Consider the following 23190-nt stretch of genomic DNA (forward strand, 5'->3'; position numbering starts at 1 on the left):
ATTTTTGTATTTTTTTTTTTAAATATGACTAGCTCCAGTCTCAACAGCACGTCTACTTTTTCCACACGCATCTCAGTTCTAACACACATATCCCCTCTCGCTTTCTCTCCATCCCTGCGCACAGGGCTCTCTTAAAGGAGCTGCACCATTTTACAACAATTGGATCTACATTTTATCCAAATCATCAACATCATATTGGAATGTTTTGTCAAGTGTAAGCTTAAACTACCGTGATCAATTTAAGTTCCAGTGCCCCCCCTGGAAATGTGTAATGCCCGTCCGTGAATTTGTGTCTGCCGCCGGGTCTGGTAGGGACTGAACCTTATGATCGACAAATTGTAAAACAAATTACTAATCTGATAACATGTACCTTAAAGGGGTCATAGAATGCAAAACCGAGTTTACTTTGTCATAGATGAATAGTGATAGTTCAGTGGGTGAAATGGACAGAGAACTTCAAAACCCCACCGACACCTCCTTCCTATGCAAATCTCACAATTCGAAACTCCCGCCATAAAACGGGCGAATCCAAACGAAGCTGCGAGTTTACGCAAACTCGCAGGTGGTACCTTATTTGGCTCTGGCCTGTACATTTGTCACGCCTCAAAATTTACATACAGACCAGCCCACTGGTGCTCTGAGCCCAGGAACGTGAATGGAGAGCGAAGATGAGACAAACACTAGTTTAGCTGCCTGCTCGTTTACTTCCACAGGAATCCTTGAAGCAGAGAGTTCTTCAAGGATATCGAAAATGAGCCACGGTCGTAAATGCAGTGTTCCAGGTTGAAATTTAGGCTACAAAGAAAGCTGAGACTTTCCATAGTCTTCCCAAGGATTCAAAAGTTCGAGGGGCATGGATAATGTTTTTCTACCAGAAGAAGATCCCTGCAAAGTTCGACACTCTGTTATTAATTTGCAAAACATTTCACCGAAGGCAGTTTTCAAAACCTTGTACAGTTAAGCAGGATTTGCTAAGCTGCTGTTACTGAAACGAGGGGCTGTTCCGACCGTAAGGTCATCACAACCGCATGCTGTAAGTATTATGTTGTCGCTAAGCAGTTATTAGCCATGCTAACGTGTATCTAGCAAGTAGAATGTGTGATTTAGTTCATTGGCAAGGCTATTTAATTTTCCTGTGTGTCATTCGGATAAAACCTGTGTTGTCATGTTAACCTACATTTTACTATGCATGTTTGTCAAGATCTCTGACAGGTTATGTTCTCAGCAAGATACAGTAGAAGCTAGCTAACTGAAGCTGAGTAACACGATAGTTTGGTTGCTAAGCTGTAATATAACCCATACCAAAGATTCTAGAACAGAGCAAGATAGATTACTGGCAGGAGAATACGTTGGATATGTTGAAGTACGTTCTATGACTCTATGGGCGCCATTTTGGTAAGCTCAGGTGTCGTCACAGACGCTGGCTACCGTGGGAATCCTATGGCGCTGATCCTAACATGTTAACAATATTTATTCTGTAAAGCTGTATGTTGAAATTACGTGAAACCCAATAGACCACACCATGTCTAGACCAGTTAAGTATATTGTATAAAGACAATGTAGAATTATTTCCGAGGGTAAATTAGGCTAGGGCACTGACATCTGTCCATCATTCCACCAAAGTTCAATAAGCCAGTGTTGGGGGTAACGTGTTACTGTAATTTCGTTACTTTATTGGGAAACGAAGTAGTCTAAAGGTAACACATTACAATTTAAATTTCAGTAATTCGTTATAGTTACTGAATAACTGTAACGTCCATTCCTGCATTAGGCCTACTCACAATATCTGTCTAGCCTATTGACATGGTTTCCATGATTGTTTTAAAATATTTAAAATATGGATTAGTCTAGGCTACATTATTTCATAGAGATGTGCGTAGTGTAGAGCACCCATTCTCTCCCTGCACCTCTCTCCCTCAAGCGGGTTCAGCCCGCATCTCCCCTACGGAAAACAAAACGGTGGCTTGTGCAAGAACTTCATGCAGACTACAACTGGCGCGGTGTAGCTTACACAACTTTGTTCAAAATTGATGCATTCAAGTTGACTTTGCAAAAGTTAGAATGCCTATTTATCACAACGTTGTCAGTCGCGTTGTCAATCGTAAACTTATTCAAACGACTACGGAGTTAACTGTAGCTTAATTTGTGGAGGTCGAAGAGATTAAAGCACCTGTTTGACATAGGCTACGCGTAGCCACGGGCTGGCCTCCTTGTCAGTCTTGCCCGTCCGATTAGAGGGCTTTCCTTTGTATACGCTCATCAAAGACGCGCAAGTCAGCACTGCGCTGAGAGCTCAATAAATCAGTCAAATCCGCGGCCACAGCCCTGTTTATTTGTCAGGTGTGATGAAATGCGTTCATATTCCAATTTTTATGTCATAAACGTTGCATGCCTATGGAAAGGTTTTGTGGTAGGATTGTCCAATGGTCAAGCTGTGCGGCTTCAATTTGTGTTTTAATTTATGCGACGCACCGATGCTGGGTTAATCAGTTTTGCGCAAGTTTAAAACGTTTAGCCGACTGCGCAATTTCTCATTTTTCGTTCTATAAGTTCCACTTTTCATGTCATGAATATAACATGCCTATGATGAGGCTTTGCAGTTGTACAATATGGTCAATCTATTGTCTCAATTGTGTTTCATGTGACGCGCGCACCGATGCTGGGTTCATGCACTTGGCCAGCCTAAAACAGGAACATTTTGGAGAGGGAATGAGAGAATGAACGCACGCAAGAAACACTTTTTAATTAAACGTAGCCTAATTTACAAAGCCATTTACAAAGACATGTTTTAATTTGGCTCCAGCCTGTATAGGCTAATGATTTTTAAAACGAACTTCTGTGGTCATATGCATTTCACATAGGCAAGCAGGACAATTTGGGAGTTTTTGACTGCATGGAAACGATAATAATTAGTGTCAAGCACGGTTGTGTTTAGCCTAGGCCAACTATTTGCATTTATTTAAGTTACATCAGACGCTTGAGTGAAATCTTGACCTTATTAGTGATTGATAATAATAGCCTATGCCTATGCTCTGTGTTTAAGCAGGCCGTGAACAAAGGGTTAACGTATAGCCTACAGGTAGAAAAAAGAACAATGGTCATAATATAACGTTAGCTAAGTTAGTTTGCCTGCTAGCTAGCTTATCAGTAGGCTATAGTCTCTCAATGGGAATTTATGTGATCTATTTACTAGTGGAATAGCTACTTCTGTCTAAATAATAGGCCTATTTACCTATCCTTATTCAGTGTAAACTTGGAAAAAGATAAATCAGGCCTTTCACACTGTCAGTTCTTGCAGTTCATTACCGAGTAAAAAAAAGGTTCAGGTGGGCTCATAGAATTGGAACTGTATATGAAATGTTGCGCTGAGCTTACCAAAATGGCGCCCTGTCGGGCTCAGAGCGTACTTCATGCCTATGACGTAACTGATCTATCTTGCTCTGTTCTAGAATCTTTGACCCATACCCATATAACACATACGTTTTTGACGTCAGAAGTGGAAACAACTTAACGTTATCAATTCAAATGATATCTAGTCGATATGTTGAAAACCGTGTTGTCTAGATACAAGATTAGATTTATTTGCACGTTCTTATTTTAGAACATTACAAGAACGGCAGCATGCCAAACAGATACTCTAAGTGTGGCATCTTGCGGAGCTTAGAATATTAGCAAATGCTTTTGCTGTGAGTTAACAGCTTGGTGTGTGCATGCAAAAGTGACTTTCACTTGTTACAACATTTCTGTTGTTTGGTTTAGGTTTTATCTAGCAGCCATGCACTTCAATGAGAATGCTGAGTCCCCACAACAGAAGACAGCCAAGGAGAAACTATGTACAAACTTGCCAAATTTGTAAGTTTAATAAATATGTTTTTATTACAAACAACAAATCAAAATGTGCAACAGTATAGGCACTAAAAATAACTTATCGATTCACACACAACAGGCTGTCTTAGACCTGATGCTACTGGTGTCAAAATCATCATCAGTACTGTAAACAAAGCACAATGTTCAGGGCCATACAATTTGTTTATTGTACAGTATGCAGCCTACAATGCACTGTATTACAGTATCCAATATAAGTCCTTTTTTTGTGTCCTCTTGAGATCATCAAAGACCCTCTTCCTTACTGGGATGCCGTCCAGCGGATTCCTGTGCCCCAGGACTTGTGTGCTCAGCTAGACCGACCTTCCATGGAGGATGCTGTTGCTGAACATGTATCATTTTGTGGTGTTGATCAAACTGTGTTTTTGCAATATGCTGAACCAATAATGAATGTGTATTGGTTAAAAATATTTTATTTATATACTGTAACTGCTAACACTTGTAACAGATTGTCCTCACCTTTCCATTCCTCTGATTCTCAAACGGCCATGGTCAGCTCTGTAAATATTCATTGCATTTTGCAAAGAATATAGAGGCACAACGGATTGAGGCCATGATGGTCATTCAGGTCAGCTCCTCAGGAACCTGGGTCATTCTTTTAATAACCTGTAAAAACAAACATAATTTCCCTGCTGTTATTTCGTAATTTTGAATGAGCAGGTAGCACAAAGTAGCAAATGTCTCCAGTTTTAGTTACCAGAGTTGTAAGATCACATATTAGGCTACTACAGGGAAAGAAGGTAATAATCTCAATCAGATGTCAGCAGGATAGTTACAAGATTACATTACACTGACTGTACCTACTGTATTTTAAGTAGCCTACAATGTAAATTGCCCCTTGGGGATAAATAAGTGTTTTTGAATTGACACAAATTGGCCTAGTATTTTTACGTTGACCTCGTTTCACTTCAGCCATAGGCTACAAACTGCACAGAGCTCCTGCCCAGCTAACTGGGCGTCCCGTTGTAAGATCATACATTACTACATGGAAAGAGCGTAAAAAATCTCGATAATCAGATGAATTAATCAGCAGTATAGTAGTTACACGAGTACATTAGACCTACTGACACAAACGTAATATTTTCATTGGCGAGCAGCAGTAGGCTACTCGTTTCACTTCAGCAATAACGTTATAGCCTACTTAACTGCACAGAGCTCCTGCCCAGCTAACTGGACGTCCTGTTGTAAGATCGCATATTACCACTACAATAATGTAAGTAACTCCTAATCAGATGACCTATTCACCAGGAGAATATACTTACTGACTAAAACGAGTACTTTCCTTGCAAGCAGCACTCCTTTCACTACAGCATAGCCTGAACTGCCCACGACGGGCTACAAACTTTTCAGCTAGTTTCTAACTGGACATATTGACAAAAATTGCACAAGGGTACAAGTTGTAAAACATTTGTTTGTGTGCAAATGAATAACTTCTGTTGCTTACAATGCTAAAAACGAACCTGATACAATGTTTAGCTTAGTCTACGACACTAACATGCGAGTATTACAGCTAGCTAACTGGGCTACGTGTGGCAAACTCAAGTAAATTACAAAACTTACCACTCTGAAGTAGTCATTTCCAATCTATGGGCGACTGGTTGCTCCACTATTTCAGATTCTTCCTCTGATTCAGGCTCAAATATGCTGTTCAGCACCTATGTCTCCATAGTATTTCCACCTTGGCTGTTTCAGTGAGTGCTGTCGGCCATGTTTGCATCTTTGCTCCAGAGCTTCGCTCGTTGTAAACCAACCAATCAGCACGCAGGTCATCTAAATATTCATGAGCATACCATAAAAGGAAGAAAACCTCTCGTTTCATTCTAGGGCTTTTAACCAGGCTTGCATTAGAGGCATAGAACAGCACATATGCCATTTTCAGCCCAACCAATGTTACACACCCTATTCAGAGACCTTAAGGACCAGCACAAAATACCCTATATCATCATTCTATCACCCCTTTAACTCGGTCAATGTTAGCGATTATTAGCGCGCTAGCTAATTGCTAGCTAGTTCTAACATGACTAACGGTTTTAGTTAACATTACATTATTAAACTCTATATTTATAATAAATTCCCGTTTTCAATTGGCATACAAAAGTATTGTAATTCCTACCTTGGATATGATGACGGCAGAGTTTGCAGACACATGCAGAAAAGTGATAGTTGAAGTCACTGGTGGATGGCTGCTGGAGTGAGTTGAAAAGTCAGTCAGGGGTGGCTGGGGGTGAACGTTAAAAATAGCCCCACAATGCTGTGCGGTTCAAGTGCAATTCAAATTTCACTACATGTTTATTTCACAGTAAACATCTGAGTAAAAGTCTGAGAATAAATCAATTTGTTGTGAAATAATACTGCTAAATATTGTGTATGTTAAATGGTTATTTCCAGAGCAAAGATATGGCTCTGGTTATTTCACACCTCATTAAATCCAGACGTTCTAAATGACTGGAACGTGTCATGGGTAGCGTGACGTCAGCTTTTCCGGTGCTGCCAGCAAATCACTCCGCCCAGTAGCAGTGCTTTGCCTAAATGAAAACATAGTTCCAAGTATACAATGGACTAGTCAATCCATGTGTTTCCCTGAGAGAAGTATTTGTTTTTGTTGAAGCCAAGCACTGAATTTCAAATAAGGTAACAGTCTTTACTCTTACTGAGAGCAAACACTTTCTAGGCTCAATACCACAATCTTCAGAAGTCCTTATTTCAGAGGTTGCAATTCCATATACCACCAAGAGATGGCGATATATGTTGCGATTATCTTGACTGTCTGGTAGTTCCCCCCTAGTAACTTGACATTCCCATCTCTGGAACCCTGCAAAACTAGCCTAGAAATCTAGACGCACCCTAGCAGCGGCAAATTAATTTGCTCAGCCTGTAAGTCTAGTACCAAACCATAGGGATTTCTATTGGCTGACGCCGTGGACGTCATCCAATCACAGCTCTATTTTGTTAGAATCTTAAAGGCGGGCTTAACAGGATAGCGACAGTCCTGCGACGGTGAACAACAAGGAAGGTGGCTATGGCGAAATAAAGAGCGGTTGTTTGAATCGGCGTTAAGCGTCAACTTTGAAGGAGTTGAACTTGTGCTTTTCTTTGAAAGTTGAGCAACACAATGCACTTAAGTCATTCCTTTTCGAAGAAGGATGTATTTGCCGTTTTGCCGACCAGATAACGGATATGGTCATGGCCTATTGCATGCCTATAGTTTGAAAGACAATTCTCTGCCCGCCCCTTGGATTAAGCGAGGTGAATGGTTCGATTCCAGACTATACATTTCAATGATATAGGATGGCCCGCCAGGCTACTGCAAAACTGCTGACCATAAGATCCTGTTCCAAGTCCAAACCACACTGATTAGGGATGACCTAATCAGTTCTTTCAGATGCCCCACACACTTTCATCCCATGTACTCTCCCATTTCTGTAGTTGTACCCGTCCTGATAATTGTAAGAAGCATACACCTTGCCATGCCATGATTAAGCTTTAATTTAGGCTAATTCACTTATATCCTGACTGTCATTTTACATAAATAACTGGGTCAAACATGTGTTCCTGGGAGAAAAGCATGCTATTTCATGCTCTTTGTAATTGCTTTTCACCCCGCCCCTCTCCATGAGAAAAATAATCACTGTAAGACATTCATAACATTCATAAAATATAATTTAATATTTGAACAATTGTAATCATGAACAATACTGTTTTGCCTGGTTTATGACCACATGATAAGAGCATACTATCATGTTAAGATTTTTTAAATGTTTAACATGGCAGCGTTAAAGGTAAATATCAGTAGCCTTGGCCTAAAAACAAAGTGCATCCATGTGCTCGCTGGACCGTAAAGTCATATTCACAATCTTAAAGGCACATTTTAGGTCCTCATAGACATATATATTACTAAAATGCCCAGGATGGGCCCACAGTATAAGCACAGTCTTGTTTAGTGGGCAGAGAACAGGAAAACAAGATAAATGTGAGGCCATACTATATCATCCAGTCCAGGTCACCATTCAAAAATACAATAAAACAATTAGTTACAGAATTGAAATAAGCAGCTATATTTACAAAGTAAAAATAATGAAAACATTAAAGTGGTCACAACAGTAAAGAATGTCTTTCCCTTTGTATAACAAAGGTCTTCTGGCAACAGATCCATCAGGGAACATCAAAAACACAGAAATACAATTATCCTGTTTAAAATATTATTTGCCCGTGCTCGTCAGCACCCCCTATTGGCAGTCAATCCAAATGTCAAAGCAATTGCTTAGTGGGCTAGAGTAGCAGCATTAAACTGTGCACTATGCAATCAATATAATGGATCTTCTGCCAATGCATAGAGACTGTGCGGGTTCAAACTTTTCAAATCTCCATAGCAACTAATATACACAGTTTGTTTTACTTCCACGCTGTGTGTGGAATGGGTTAGGATGTAGTTCATATGGCCTCGTGCGTAGTTTCTCTTGGCTCGTCCTCTGCTGCTCCCCTGTTCAAGAACTGCAAGTTCATGGGCGTCGCTGGGACCAGAAGAGTCCGTGTGATTGGCTTGACGATTTGTCCAGTAGGATCTGGGCGTACTTCATAATGTTTTATCAACTACAAAGACACAATGAACCAAGTGGTGGTTAATAGACAGACAATGAGTTGGATCCCAAGTAAACATCTGTGACATTAGTCTTGTAGTACCACAGCCTGGTCTAGATATAGCCCGGCACACCTGCACAAATACTTACCACAATTTGAGTCTGGTAGTACGCCATTTTACGGTGGCGCATTGCATTCACATCACAAAAAACAATAATCAGGTTATCTCGTAATTATGAGATTATTATCTCATAATTACGAGATAGTATCTCATAATTATGACATATTATCTCATAATTACGAGAAAATTATCTCATAATTACGAGACTGTGTGACTGTTTAACTCATCAATGCCACTTGAACAAGTAGCCTAGCTGCACAAAATAAACAATAGGGCGGCGCAGGACAACGGGATGGAGGTAGCCCTAAGCGTAGTAGTACCTCCACCTACTGGTTAGGACTGTAACGTGCAACATTGTATTGCCTTTGGGCAAAGAGTAGCCTATAGAAGCTTACTCTTTGCTTTGGGGTTGTTGGCGATTTGACAGGCTTATTTTTCATGCCACTTAAAGACATGTTAATCTCTCAAAGTACGAAAGTCATTCAAAGCAGGAAATCAGTAGGAAATATGTGCTTGCTTTTATTGAAAGGCTGTTTAGATCCTCAGCACGGATCCTATCCTTATCTCATAATTACGAGATAATCATCTGACCTGATCAAACCATTATGAGAACCTGATTTTTTTTTTTTTTTTTTTTTTTTTTTTTTTTGTGATGTGAATGCAATGCCAATCGCATTCATTTGGATTTCATTATTGGGCATGATTTTGGAAGCCAGCCTGGAGTAACCACTCCCACAGAATTTGAGAATGTCAAATGCCTTAATCGACGTTTCCTGTTAATGTGCTGCCAATATTTTGTATTACAGTACAGACGCAATAGTGAAATCTAATCATCTCGATTCTCCAACGATGTTATTGAAAACAGAATCAACTCAAGCATGCTCACTGCTCAGGTGACATGGATGACTGCTTCCCTATTGTTCACCTGACCATTATCACATCATCTTAACCTGGCATACACACTTGTCAATGGAGCAACTCCAGACTGTATTTCAGGGTAAATTCAGACTGGTTTCCAGGCTAGTAGTGCTATGTAATACCACACAGTATTAGTGTTTATCACATTTTGGTGCCTATTCAGTTTACATCACATTTAGGGATGCACGATATATCGGCGGCCGATATATTATTGGCCGATAAGTGAAAAAATGTAAATATTATTATCGGTCCGATAACAGAATTCTGGCCGATATTTTTTAAAGTCCTAATTTAGGCCTACGTGAGGTCCTCTGGCTACACTGAGCTACTTGAGCTTGGTTGGCTATACTTTTTCCTCAATATAATGTCAGCGGTGTGAATGTATTTCACCACTAACAAAATCTGTGGATATGCGTTCATTTGGGAATCTGTGAATCTCAAAATCCTCTCGTGAATGATCCGCCATTTAACCTTACCAGAGCGGAGCTCAGCCCTATCTAGAGTCGTCTTGTGCTGATGTGTTTGCACTTTACCGCTGCTGGTCGGGAAACAAATAAACAAACTCGTTAGTGGGGGCCAGTACATAAGTAGGCCTAGTTCTAAGTTGTGTTTTAGTATTATATTTGCATTACTTTAGCTTGGGTTTTATATTATTACCCAGAAATATGCTAACCATTCCTGCTTCAGTTCCAGACAGGTCATCATAATAAGTTATTAAAACCTTCGGGCCTAACCCCTTTCATTTCTGCTGCAGCAGGTAGACGGACATAAGATACAGTCTGAGGAGTTGCAGCTTTATTCAGTTACCCGCAGTTGAAACTAAACCTAAGTTTCCCTCACAAACTCTGATTTGGTCGCTATACTGTAGCTTATTCCCAGCTGAGCTGTTTATGAGTGTTTAGTCCTAAATGAAAACGATTCATACTCTCTAGCCACTCACTCGCAATTCACTGACGTCAGGTTCACTTAAAGGTGCCACACATACTGTAGGGCTAGGCTACTGTTATGTTGACTGCTGTACTATTGAGGACTATTATGAGTTCTGTCCATCATTTGGTGGTAGGTAAAATTACTGCAATAATATTATGCTTATTAAATGCTTTCCCCAAATCACTTTTCACGATTTTTTTTCAAGAGTAATATTATTGGTCATCGTATCGGTATCGGCCACAACAAACCAATAAATATTGGTTATCGTTATCGGCCCTAAAATTCCATATCGGTGCATCTCTAATCACATTCTATGTTCTATGTGGATACAGCTTGGTGGTATTTACAGTTTTTCTCAGTCGCTTTGGTGCTTTTCTCACATCACTATTAACATTTGCACAGCAGTTAGTGCATTTCTCGAAACAATTAGTGCAAACTGCAAAACCTAGTGGATAACCTGCAAAAGCACGTCACTGGCTCAAAATGGATAGTCCATTCCTCAAAAGCAAGTATTTACTGTATGTCAATGAAACTGTCAGTGTCATCAAAATGAGAAGTCTTGACACCATCGTTTATGAACAAGATAGTCAAATGGCTTTGTCATGTTTTCATTATGACAGTTTATTCTCTCAGTGTTTTCCCATGCAAAAAAAGGTCAGAACTCAGTGACACTACCTGAACATGCTCAAGACAGCACTATACACTACTTGTACAGCCATTTGAAAACTACAGTAAAGTTACACATTGCTGTAGTTAGGGGAGTGAGTACAAGACACTACAGTTTTTCTCAGTCGCTTTGGTGCTTTTTTCAGATCAGAATGAAAATTCTCATAACTATTAGTTCAACCTCCACAACATTTAGTCATTTGTACACATCATAGTAACAATTTCTCCTTCCTCTGAACAAATTGCAAATGCTTTTGGACATGTATCAGTTGCTTTCATACAATTCTCTGCTGTTTTTTTAACATTATCATTTGCTTATGTCATGTCAGTCAAAATGAACTATACTTATATGGATGCTGAATAGTCGTTCCCAATAAAACCAATAGTCTTCATTTCAGTGCTTGAGTCATTACATACAAAATTGTGTTGAACTAGTTATCAAATTCTGTCACAATGCTGTGGAATTGCAAAAGAGCATACAGTAAAAATGTACGTATTCAGTGTCTTGTACTCACTTACTCCCCTAACTACAGCAATGTGTAACTTTACTGTAGTTTTCAAAATGGCTGTACAAGTAGTGTATAGTGCTGTCTTGAGCATGTTCAGGTAGTGTCACCGAGTTTTTTGCATTGGAAAACACTGAGAGAACTGTCATAATGAAAACATGACAAAGCCATTTGACTCTTGTTCATAAACGATGGTGTCAAGACTTCTCATTTTGATGACACTGACAGTTTCATTGACATACAGTAAATACTTGCTTTTGAGGAATGGACTATCCATTTTGAGCAAGTGACGTGCTTTTGCAGGTCATCCACTAGGTTTTGCAGTTTGCACTAATTGTTTTGAGAAATGCACTAACTGCTGTGCAAATGTTAATAGTGATGTGAGAGAAGCACCAAAGCGACTGAGAAAAACTGTAAATATGTACATTTCACTATATGCTCTTTGCAATTCTACAGCATTGTGACAGAATTTGATAACTAGTTCAACAATTTTGTATGTAATGACTCAAGCAATGAAATAAAGACTATTAGTTTTATTGAGAACGACTATTCAGCATCCATAAGTATAGTTAATTTTGACTGACATGACATAAGCAAATGCTAATGTTATAAAACAGCAAAGAATTGTATGAAAGCAACTGATACATGTCCAAAAATCATTTGCAATTTGTTCAGAGGAAGGAGAAATTGCTACTATGATGTGCACAAATGACTAAATGTTGTGGAGGTTGAACTAATAGTTATGAGAATTTTCATTCTGATCTGAGAAAAGCACCAAAGCAACTGAGAAAAACTGTAATGTCGAGAGTTGTAGTATCACTTTGCAAGGTACATCATACATCTCTCTCTCCCTCTTTCTTTCTCTCTCAGATAGATAGATAGATAGATAGATAGATAGATAGATAGATATTCATTAGTATTCCTTTAGGGTCCTATCTGCTGGTTCACAGCATACGATTCTGAGGTGTGTGTTTAAAATGACACGTTGCTATTTATTGCAGAGCCGGCTGAGTTATTCATTGACATCTCATTGCCAACAGGCACAGTTATCATCAGTGTATCTGCACAAATTAGCCCAGACCAAAGTTGAAGGTCTCCCTGTGTGCAATCATATGGCCTTATGGTAGCAGACTAAACCAACATGGTGATGGTGGACAGCTGTTACTCGAGGGCAATGACACCAGGTAGCCTCCCTGGCCTTTCTGATCCAAATAAACGTGCTGGCTGATGGTTGCAGTTATTGTATTTTCCTAATGCAAACTGACCCAAATGTTGACATAACTTCATCAGACTAATGATGCAGGTCTTCAAATATAGATCTTTTTATTGCAACCCTGCTGTCAATGATCAAAAATCTTACTGGCTTATTAATAACACATTTTGACATTATGCACCATGTAAGTCAATCAGACTATCCCGGAATGTTGAAAACTGATGCTAAACAAGTATCCAGTACGTTGAAAAATTACGACAAGGGGTGATTATAACTATCATCATAAATATGTGACAAGATTGAGTAGAGATTATAGGCATCGATATGTGACAAGATTGAGTAGAGATTATAGGCATCGATATGTGACAAGTTGGGAGTGATAATTGCAAAGGCCTTCATTATGCAAAAACCTTTATAATGCATCTTTAACACTGAGCAGCATTCAAAATGTTGAGTTTGCATCTTTAAACTTTGACTTGCCAAGGGAGGCGCTGAATTTTGACTGAGTTGACCGACTGAGCCTGAGACATTGGATGCATGGTTTCTCTCACCTGTGACAGGACCAGGTACATCTCCAGCTCCGCCACTCGCCGGCCCAGACAGGCCCGGATGCCGAACCCGAACGGCACGGAGCCGAAGGGGTGCTGGTTGAGCTGCTTGTCGGCGCCACGGAGCCAGCGCTCGGGCAGGAAGGCGTGCGGGTCCGGGAAGATCTTCTCGTCGTACGACACGGCGTAGTGGCACAGGTGGAACAGGGTCTGCCAGGTCACAGCAGATGGAACAGTTACGTTACGACTAACTTGCTTATCCCACTTTATTACAGGTAGCGTCTCTGTTACAGTGCTCATGGGATATTTAAAGGAACACGACAACTTTTTGGGAAATAAGCTAATACGCCGCCTACCCCAGAGTTACATAAGAGTACAGACTTCTCTTCTCTGTGTGTGCAATAACCCAGTCTGGCACCGTTAACCTAGTGTAGCATAACTCTTTGGAAGTGGAAGTGGTCTAACCCATTATGCTAAGCTAGGCTAACAGTACCAGACCGGGTTATTGCACGCACAGACAAGAGAACAATATGTATCTTATCCAGCTCTGGGCTAGACACCAAATAAGGTAATTTCCCAAAAAGTGTGTGTGTGTGTGTGTGTGTGTTTGTGTGTGTGTGTGTGTGTCCGTGTGAAGGATATGGCCACAGCTGTGATTCAGCTGTACAGGAGACAAGAGGCCCGAAGCCTCTAACCACGACTGACCTGTTTGGGGAAGCGATGTCCGCCCACCACAATCTCATTTTCCACAGTGATGCGGGCATTCCCGGGCACCACAGGGTATAACCTGACAAAGAAATGCCCAGTTAGTCATGAAATTGAAATGAATCTTTTCCTTCAGCACAGAACGCTGCAAATTCACACTTCACTTACACACACTCTCAACACTAGCTGACAAACGCAACACTAAACGACAAACCCACTCACTTTTGTTTGTAATCCTCAGCTTGGATAGGTTACGTTTGGTGCTATATAATTGGTTAATAGCATCGAAGGACTCTGTCCATATTTTAAGCAATTACCAGGCTAATTCACTAAGAAGCACTTTTTTCTTGCATAAGCCTATTACTAAGTAATTACTCAGGTTAGTAATTGATTAAGTAAGTAAGTATAAGTATATATACTCTTTTGATCCTGTGAGGGAAATTTGGTCTCTGCATTTATCCCAATCCGTGAATTAGTGAAACACACTCAGCACACAGTGAACACACAGTGAGGTGAAGCACACACTAATCCCGGCGCAGTGAGCTGCCTTCAACAACAGCAGCGGCGCTCGGGGAGCTGTGAGGGGTTAGGTGCCTTGCTCAAGGGCACTTCAGCCGTGCCTACTGGTCAGGGTTCGAACCGGCAACCCTCCGGTTACAAGTCCGAAGCGCTAACCAGTAGGCCACGGCTGCCCCTTAGTTATTAGTTTATTGTTCACTGATCAGTGTGATCACTAATGTGATGTCACCCACCGAAGCGTCTCTCGGATGATGGCCTTCAGTAGTGGCATCCTGGCGATGTCATCGCTGGTGGGCACCTTGTCTCCCGGGCAGACGCTCTCCACTTCCTGGTACAGCCGCTCCTGGATCTCCGGCTCACTCGCCATGTGGTACAGCGCCCAGGAGATGGTGTTGGACGTCTGCAGAGGGTCAAAGGTCAGGGTTTAAAGGTCAATACAAGAGACTAGATGAGTGAGAGGATGCGTCATTGGAGCAATTAATTATAGGATATTAGGAAAAAATCTTTTGGATAAATATTACATTTTTGAATTCTGTGCTTTCCATTTACATTTAAGAAGACATTTAAGTGTGAGTGTGTGTATGTGTGTGTTATCTAACTGGTTTGGGCATGTGTTTGAGTGTACACACATATGATCCTTTGGTGTGCATGTGCATGTGTTGGTGTGTGTGTGTTATCTTGTTTGGGTATTTGTGCAGACACACATTCTTTTGATGCGCATTCTGCATGTGCATGTGTTGTGTGTATATATGCTCAGGTATTCGGACATGCACACACACGCAAGCTGTTATCAATCATCCCCACACACACCCCCACACACACCTCCCCTCCCTCTGCTGACACTCCCTACTCCTCCCTCTCCTCTCCTCTCTCACTGTCTCCACTTTCCACTCCTCTCCCCTCTTCCCCAGCAAAGCCGGATCGCTAATGTGTCTCCTGGCGACCTAGTAACATTAACGAGAAACATTCTGCCTCGGCCTTGTCCCCCATGTGTCTCTCACCATCAGACTACAATAAGAGCCACCTCTCCTCTTCTTCCCTTTTCCACTTCTCCTTCCCATCCTAGACTGTCACCCTTTCCCCCTCTTCATGTCACCCCCCCACATTGGAACTGACTCATTCACTCACTCACTCACTCTACACCTCAAGCTGGTGTGTGGTGAGCGTTCTGGTCCCTATATATACAGTCAAATGTGCTGGTGCGTAATGGCCGCCATGGGTGCTGCACATTGGTGGTGGATAGTGAGGTTCTCCGCACACTGTAAAGCACGTGGGGAGCCTAGATAAAAAGCTATAGAAATGCAAATAGTTGTTGATGTTGTTGTTGTTGTTGTTGTCGTCTCCTTGTCCCCCTTGTTTGTCTCACCGTGTCCACTCCGGCGAGCAGCAGTTCGGTGATGCTCCCCAGCACCTCGTGGACGGACATCTGCTCGCTGACCAGCAGGTGTGTCAGGTACTCCCCGGCCACGGGCTCCCCCTTCTTCACACGCTCCTGGATCTCCTCCATCTTCTTCTGGACCAGGTCTTCCGCTGGAGGATAGGGACAGGACAGAGAGAGAGAGGGATAGAGAGAGGGGGAGGGACAGAGTGAAGAGAGAAAAAGAAGGAGAGAGAGAGGAAGTGATATATGGAAGCAAAACAGGATAGGAGAGTGAGAAAAGGGGGGGGTGGAGAGAGAAAGAGTGAGATGGGGAGAAAGGAGAGAAAGAGAGAGAGAGAGAGAGAGAAAGAAAGAAAAAGAGTGAGAAGGTGGGAGAATTCAAACTTGTATTTCTGAGTTTACTGTGATGAAGCTTTGAAATAGCTGGTTCCCTGTGCATGCCTCAACACCCTCTAGCAGCCCTAATGAATAGGTGAGTAGGTGACAGCACTGAACATACTAGACCTCAGGCTAAAGGGACATGAGTAATTTGGCAGTCCTTACTATAGTGATTCACCTAGTGACAGTTGAATTGGCAATAGTGATTTACCTATCACATTACGAAAGCGGTTAGCTCATCAATGACTTAAAGCTGCATCTGGCAAGTCTGACAGATTGAGGGGACTTAGCCAAAATGTTGAATGTTTACAACTCTCATGCCCCTCCCCCACTACCAGCGAGCACCCGCTCATCGAGTTTGTGCTCGTCAGTGCGTACCAGACTGCACCAGACTGTGATTGACAGTCAGATCTCACACAGCCCTGCTCTGATTGGACCAGAAGAACCGGGAGCTGTGGATTTTTGCAAAACAAATAACAGGCTCTAGGTGGAGGTAGAAGTCCGGGTTTTTTTCTAAAACCGGCTGATTTATGTTGTTCTGTCGGTTTCAGTGAACATGATCAAAGAAATCGTGCCAACTGCAGCTTTAATTGATTGATATCATACATTAGTGGCTGATCTGTTATCTGTGATGGAGATCTCTCTCACCAACAGTGAATAGGTGGTCCCAGACGGCCACAAAGTGCTTCCAGAAGGGCAGGTAAGGCCAGAGAGATTTGGGGAAGAGCACGATGATGGGGGAGAGGCGGAACATCTCCCCCACGGAGAAGATGAACCTCTCAGTCTCCTCAGGAACCTTTTCATTCAGGCAGCCCAGACGCGTCTCAAACAGCACGGAGGAAATGCCTACGGCAGGAGAGAGAGACCACAATTCATTACGTAAGCATTTGGTTGAAATCCACAACCACATGTCACAGTGTCACAGATGATATGCGGAGTTGTTGCCAACTGTCAAATAGAAAGAACAGTGTGTGCCCGTGTATACACACACACACACACACACACACAGGCACTAACATACTCCAATCCACACACACACACACACACACACACACACACACACACACACATATACATACACACAGAGGCACTAACATTCTCCAATCCACACACACTCACGCATGCGCGCACGTGCACACACACACACACACACACACACACACACACACTCAGTGAGCAGTGAGAGACTCACACAAACCCAGCTCAAACACAGTCCCTTAAATATCTGCATTTTGATATATAGGGATTTTAACATTTCTTTTGAACAACACCTAACCAACAAAAAACCTAGCTTGGTTGATAAAACATTAAATAGAAAAAAAATGAAGCAATCACCCTATCTAAATGTCAGCCATGTACATTACATGTTTTTTTTTTGAGTTTTACCAGCTCACCAAATACATCTGTGAGTGTTTTCTCTGCAGCCCTGCCATTTGCTTTGTAAAAAATAATACAAAACATGCAGAAGTCACAGAGCTTACTCTGCCTCTGCCTCTGTTTGCATATCATGAGTGAGTCACATCCAGGAGACTGCAGTGCCATATCATTGTGTGCAGCCTTTAACCTGCCTCCCATAGGGTTCCCCAGGCACTAGGATTCAACCTTGAAAGGTGAACTTGGAAGTGTGATCAACTCTTCCAGGACCTGTCTGTATCAGCCTTCAAGGTGAACTTGGAAGTGTGATCAACTCTTCCAGGACCTGTCTGTATCAGCCTTCAAGGTGAACTTGGAAGTGTGATCAACTCTTCCAGGACCTGTCTGTATCAGCCTTCAAGGTGAACTTGGAAGTGTGATCAACTCTTCCAGGACCTGTCTGTATCAGCCTTCAAGGTGAACTTGGAAGTGTGATCAACTCTTCCAGGACCTGTCTGTATCAGCCTTCAAGGTGAACTTGAAAGTGTGATCAACTCTTCCAGGACCTGTCTGTATCAGCCTTCAAGGTGAACTTGGAAGTGTGATCAACTCTTCAAGGACCTGTCTGTATCAGCCTTCAAGGTGAACTTGGAAGTGTGATCAACTCTTCCAGGACCTGTCTATATCAGCCTTCAAGGTGAACTTGGAAGTGTGATCAACTCTTCAAGGACCTGTCTGTATCAGCCTTCAAGGGCACAACAAAATGATGTATGTGCAGAGCTGACCAACACACTGCTGCACCCAACCAAGTTCACAAGAAACACAATTATGTCGTAACTTCTGACAAAACCTGTGGCCTTGAGATTATTGACAGAGGAACTATTTGGCATGTAGACATAAGATGAGATAAGACATATCCTAGACTGTAGTTGTACATTGATATGAATGAAGTTAGAGTGAGGGGAGACAGCGGTACACTGTGCACTGACACGATGGCTAGACCGAAGGGTTAAGGTACACTGAAGTCATGATGTAGAACAAAATTACGCCAAGGACTAAACTCTAAGGCATATGGATAAGTAAGGCCTGGATAGGTTTCAGTCCATTTGTTTGAAACTAGTGTAGTATGCAGCGCAGGCATGAATTTGTGGGGCAGACTTAGACTTTTTACAGTCACAAACCTGCACTGAAGTGCATTGAATGTCATCAACACACTGGTTGATAGTGGTTCACCGGTTACTGGTCAGCTCAATTGTAAAGCCTGCCTGTCTAGTATTGAAACACCCATTGCCTTACCTTCAAAAGCAAACTTATACAGCTCCCCTGCCAAATCATTGACCATGACTCCGTCCCCTGTAGTCTTCCGGAGCCAGTCCACCTTCTGGACGAAGTCCCTGACCACCTCGTTGATGGCATTGGTGTACGATGAAACATGCTGGGGTTTTAGCATCCTGGGGTTCAGAATGCTTCTGATTCTCTGCCATTTCACCCCCATTCTAGAACACAGGAGCACAATGGAGTTATTGTCTGGTGCTCTGTTGTCTAAGAGACAAGGGTTACTCAAGGATAGCGGGCTTCTCATGTTAGAGGACGATGCCATGTATTATGAACCCTTAAACTGTAACTGAACAGATGTTTTCTGGAAAAACCTGAAAACCTGAACAATGGTGGTTTGTTAGCTTGTTTTGAATTGCTTCGATGTCAGCTGCAAATACGGCATGTTTAGGTTTAAAGACACGGCTTTAGCATGGATACAAAGTCTTGCAAGCTGTGGCTGTAAAACAAACATACTAACTCGGCTGGAACTCTCAGTTCAACCAGTTCAATAAACACGTGGGTCAGTTTCAAATTACACTTTCACAATAAAACACATTTAACCGGACATCAAGACTAGGTGCAAAGACTTGCAAATGCAAATACCTGATAATGACATCTTTATGACTCACCATGTAAAAAAACTGCTACACACCTATTCTCTGCACATACCAACACCAGAGTGCAACGACAGGTTACGAAACATACTCCCACAGTGAGCTGTGGTTTTGGTGTCACAGGAAGTGACAAAAAAGTATGTCACGGAGAAATGTGAGTATTTTATGAATAATCAATAAGTCCGTCAACCACATCAAAAGCCAAATTTGAGTGTATTGTTATGACCTACATAGATCCTCTCTGTATTTATCAATGAATCCCATTGATTTGGCCCTTTCCCTTACTAATGGAATCAGATGTGCTTCTACAGAACACAGAGAGAAATGGAACAAGGGCTTTGGAATGGCAGTGTTCCAGAGTGTCCGAGTGGAGTTTTGTGACTTGTGAGGTGTTGTGTGTCTGGCTTGCTTGGTGGTCACTCACTCTGTGAGGGGGCCATAGGCATGGTTCCGTAACTCCCTGTAGCCTCGCCAGTGGGGCATATCCGTGCGGATGGGGTGCCGTCCCTCCTGCCTCAGCACCTGCTCAATCAGATCTGCACTGGCCACATTCACAATCACCAGTGGCCCGTACTTAGACCTCCACAGCGGACCGTAGATCTTGCTGTGTTCAATCTGATGGTGATAGAGCATGAGCGCATGACACAGTTATTTGACAGTAGAGATACTGGTAATGGGAACAGTAGCCTAACAGCTTTCATAATAAACCTAAACTATATCATTTTAAGACCAGTGCATTTGTATACAACACAAGTTCAGACATGCAACAATGCATGGCATACAATGATGTTTATTTCACTATTCGCTAAGGACCAGGAACTACTAATCTGATTCTAACAGCCCCCATTCCACAATGGACATCTGATCTAAGACAGTCTTGCAGTGTTTGTAGAGTAGCAGTTCATACAGCAGGTTCATCACATGCAAAGTCATTTTTTTCTGAGAGTAGGCTAGCCTACAAATTCTTAGAGCAATAGTCTATTATCTTAAATCTATAGGTTATTAAAAACGACCAGGAAGCTGGACATTGTCTGCGCTGTTCCTGTTCTGTACTGATTTGTTGATAAGAAAAAGTATTTATAACTCACTCTCCAATTATAACTATAATTTAGGCTACTTCCCTTCTTGCAGTGCCGCACGGACACAAAAGTGACCTTTATTTCTTACCGTCCAGGGATGCGCCCATAGTTTAGCCTACCATGACAACAGTAGAATTTCTCCCGCGTTAGCCTACTGTTTTGTTGATAAATTAGGCTATGTATAATAATGTATAAGCTAAAGGTGATTATATCGTAGGCTTCCACTAGGCTAAGGGTAAATTATAATGATATGCCTAAAACACATGCAACACACCAGTGATAGGACATTTAATAAGCGACATAAGATACGAAAAGGGACAACAAGTTTGTAAGTGACGAATAACAAATGTAGGCTAGGTTAATGCTCAAATCGTTAATCGCCATTTGCCATTGTAAACATACTTGCATTTGGTGCGTTGTCTGAAAGTAACCTTTCCCAAAGAGCCAGTATAAAGAAGTCATGAAACTGGGGCCGTCTAAATCCTCCATCGTTTTCAGTTTATTTCCATCCTCGGTTGTTTTTACTTTACTCCCATTTATGACACCGGCCGACGAAGACGCACCCTGTCGCCTGTCACCGGCGTTCAGGGCTGGCAGGATGCATTTCGTCCCAACAACGCTGTCCTGTTTGCAGACGAGAAGTCCTGTCCTTACTAACGACCTGCTAAACATCTTTCCTATACACAGTACTGCACCGATCTAAGCAGGCTACAGTAGGCTACCCGACTTGGAGAACACGCACTCTGTACAATGGTTCCTTGTTTACGCGAGAAGAGGTAGGCTCCTATCTGACTGCTACAGCCCTTTCGGTCTATTGAACTCGAATAACCTGCGGCGTTGTTATAGAACTTAACCCCTCAATTACACTGCAGGCTTCATAAACTCAACAATCCGTTTTATTTGGCCAAGACTTGGATTTACTGCAGATTTCTAACAGAATCACTCCACTAATTTGTGTATGTAAATTGCAGCCTTTAATCCAGCGTGCATGTTTTGAAACCAATTAAATGATTAAATGAAGAGTAGGCTTACTGTAACCTGAGACTAGGCTACACGATGGCAGTGTGTGCAAGTCTTGGTTTCAAATAGTGTTAGTATTAGTAATAATAATAAGCATAATATATTGTTATGCTTGTTGGCTGGTCCTGACAGGGAAGGTATGGCTATTTTTGTAACATTGCCATGCATTAATTATGATTGGCATATGCATTGCTATACCCATGTAACCTGCGTTGTGTTGACCTGCGCGATTCAGCCCTGCACACTCCCGGACTCGAACCCACGAACAGCAGCATCTCGGATCGGGAGGCGAGCGCGCTTACAATTGAGCCAATAGCCCAGGCTACTGGCTCGCATGCCAGCAGCACTCTTGAGGCGTCGGGGAGTGAGGTTTACCAACGTTCCACAAGCACAGCTAAGCTAGCTGGCATCTGTTACATAAACAAACTATAATATGTTACATTTATGAAATCAATGAACGACTGCAGAAAAAATTAAATAACATTTCTGCATGCAACAAAACATTTTTAACTATGAAAAAAAGACGTTGGGGTTGAAGGTTAAGTAAAATACTCAATGTATTAAATTATCCACTGGCAGAAAACCAAAAATACCGTCTTCTCTGTGTGCCGTCATCCTTTTACTGGCGCTGTGCAGTTAACTGTCAACCTGAATAATAAAATGTCTTACACTGAACAATGAAAAAAAAAATATATATGCAAAATAATGGCAATTAAAATATTTATCATACTTGGTCAATGTGATTTCTGCTCCTGAACCTCAGTGCACAGCGTCTGCACATCGGGGCTGTATGCCGTCACCTTCATCTTCACACAGGATTGTAAGCTGTCATCTGTGAGGCGTGTGCGATGTTTGTTTTTAATATATTTCATGTTGGAGAACACCTGCTCATATACATAATGTGGATCCAAAGATCGACAGGACTCCAAGTGCATACTTTTTCATGTTCACATACATGTCGGGGATAGCATTCCAAGTTTCAAACACAAGTGTGTGTGGTTTGGGGAGGCCCAGGCTACTGGCTCGCATGCCAGCAGCACTCTTGAGGCGTCGGCGAGTGAGGATTACCAACGTTCCACAAGCACAGCTAAGCTAGCTGGCATCCGTTACACCCATACCCTTGAATTTCCCCTGGGGATCAATAAAGTATCTATCTATCTATCTATCTATCTATACACCATGGTGTCCACTGCAGTGGTCTCAACTCCTTGCCACTTAACGTCACGTAAATAAATGTAAGAAAAGGTCTTTCTGAAGAAAAAAGAAAATGCTAACCAGAAGCATAGGCAGTTTTAAGAAAAGTAGATCATGTTACTAATGCCTCATCATTCAGCCTAATAAAGCAACCTGCCTATTTTGAGCAAGGACAGAAGACATCTAAAGTGCCATTACCACCCAATGCAAATAAGTAACCTTGGCTTGGGTGAACCCAGACAAACCTGTAAGCAAATTTAGCTTT

General features: G+C 41.9%; 1 protein-coding gene and 2 long non-coding RNA genes across 3 annotated transcripts; 2 read left to right on the top strand and 1 right to left on the bottom strand.

Moving 5' to 3' along the window:
- Positions 1-453: 453 nt before the first annotated feature.
- LOC125292029 lies at positions 454-13508 on the top strand. Its single transcript, XR_007193129.1, has 4 exons — positions 454-1033; positions 3760-3852; positions 4107-4230; positions 13378-13508. It is a non-coding gene; the product is annotated as an uncharacterized LOC125292029 (long non-coding RNA).
- On the bottom strand, positions 7528-21688 carry si:dkey-91i10.3 (cytochrome P450). The gene is made up of 9 exons (XM_048239103.1): positions 21114-21688; positions 20057-20247; positions 18998-19197; positions 16997-17194; positions 15956-16119; positions 14823-14989; positions 14071-14152; positions 13369-13575; positions 7528-8475 (listed from the first exon to the last, which is right to left on the bottom strand). The coding sequence occupies exons 1-9, from the start codon at positions 21381-21383 to the stop codon at positions 8317-8319; spliced, it is 1638 nt and encodes a 545-aa protein (XP_048095060.1). The 5' UTR covers positions 21384-21688; the 3' UTR covers positions 7528-8316.
- LOC125292030 lies at positions 14932-19589 on the top strand. Its single transcript, XR_007193130.1, has 4 exons — positions 14932-15019; positions 15977-16042; positions 17003-17227; positions 17926-19589. It is a non-coding gene; the product is annotated as an uncharacterized LOC125292030 (long non-coding RNA).
- Positions 21689-23190: the final 1502 nt, after the last annotated feature.

Source organism: Alosa alosa, chromosome 3 (assembly GCF_017589495.1).
Source record: "Alosa alosa isolate M-15738 ecotype Scorff River chromosome 3, AALO_Geno_1.1, whole genome shotgun sequence".
NCBI lineage: Eukaryota > Metazoa > Chordata > Actinopteri > Clupeiformes > Clupeidae > Alosa > Alosa alosa.

Excerpts from the sequence above, each read along its gene's own strand:
- si:dkey-91i10.3 (XM_048239103.1), bottom strand. The coding sequence starts at position 21,383 with ATGTTTAGCAGGTCGTTAGTAAGGACAGGACTTCTCGTCTGCAAACAG. Across the intron at positions 16,120-16,996 it reads GGACCACCTATTCACTGTTG|CGGAAGACCTGGTCCAGAAG; the intron begins GTGAGAGAGATC and ends CCTATCCTCCAG. Across the intron at positions 14,153-14,822 it reads ATCATCCGAGAGACGCTTCG|GTTATACCCTGTGGTGCCCG; the intron begins GTGGGTGACATC and ends TTTCTTTGTCAG.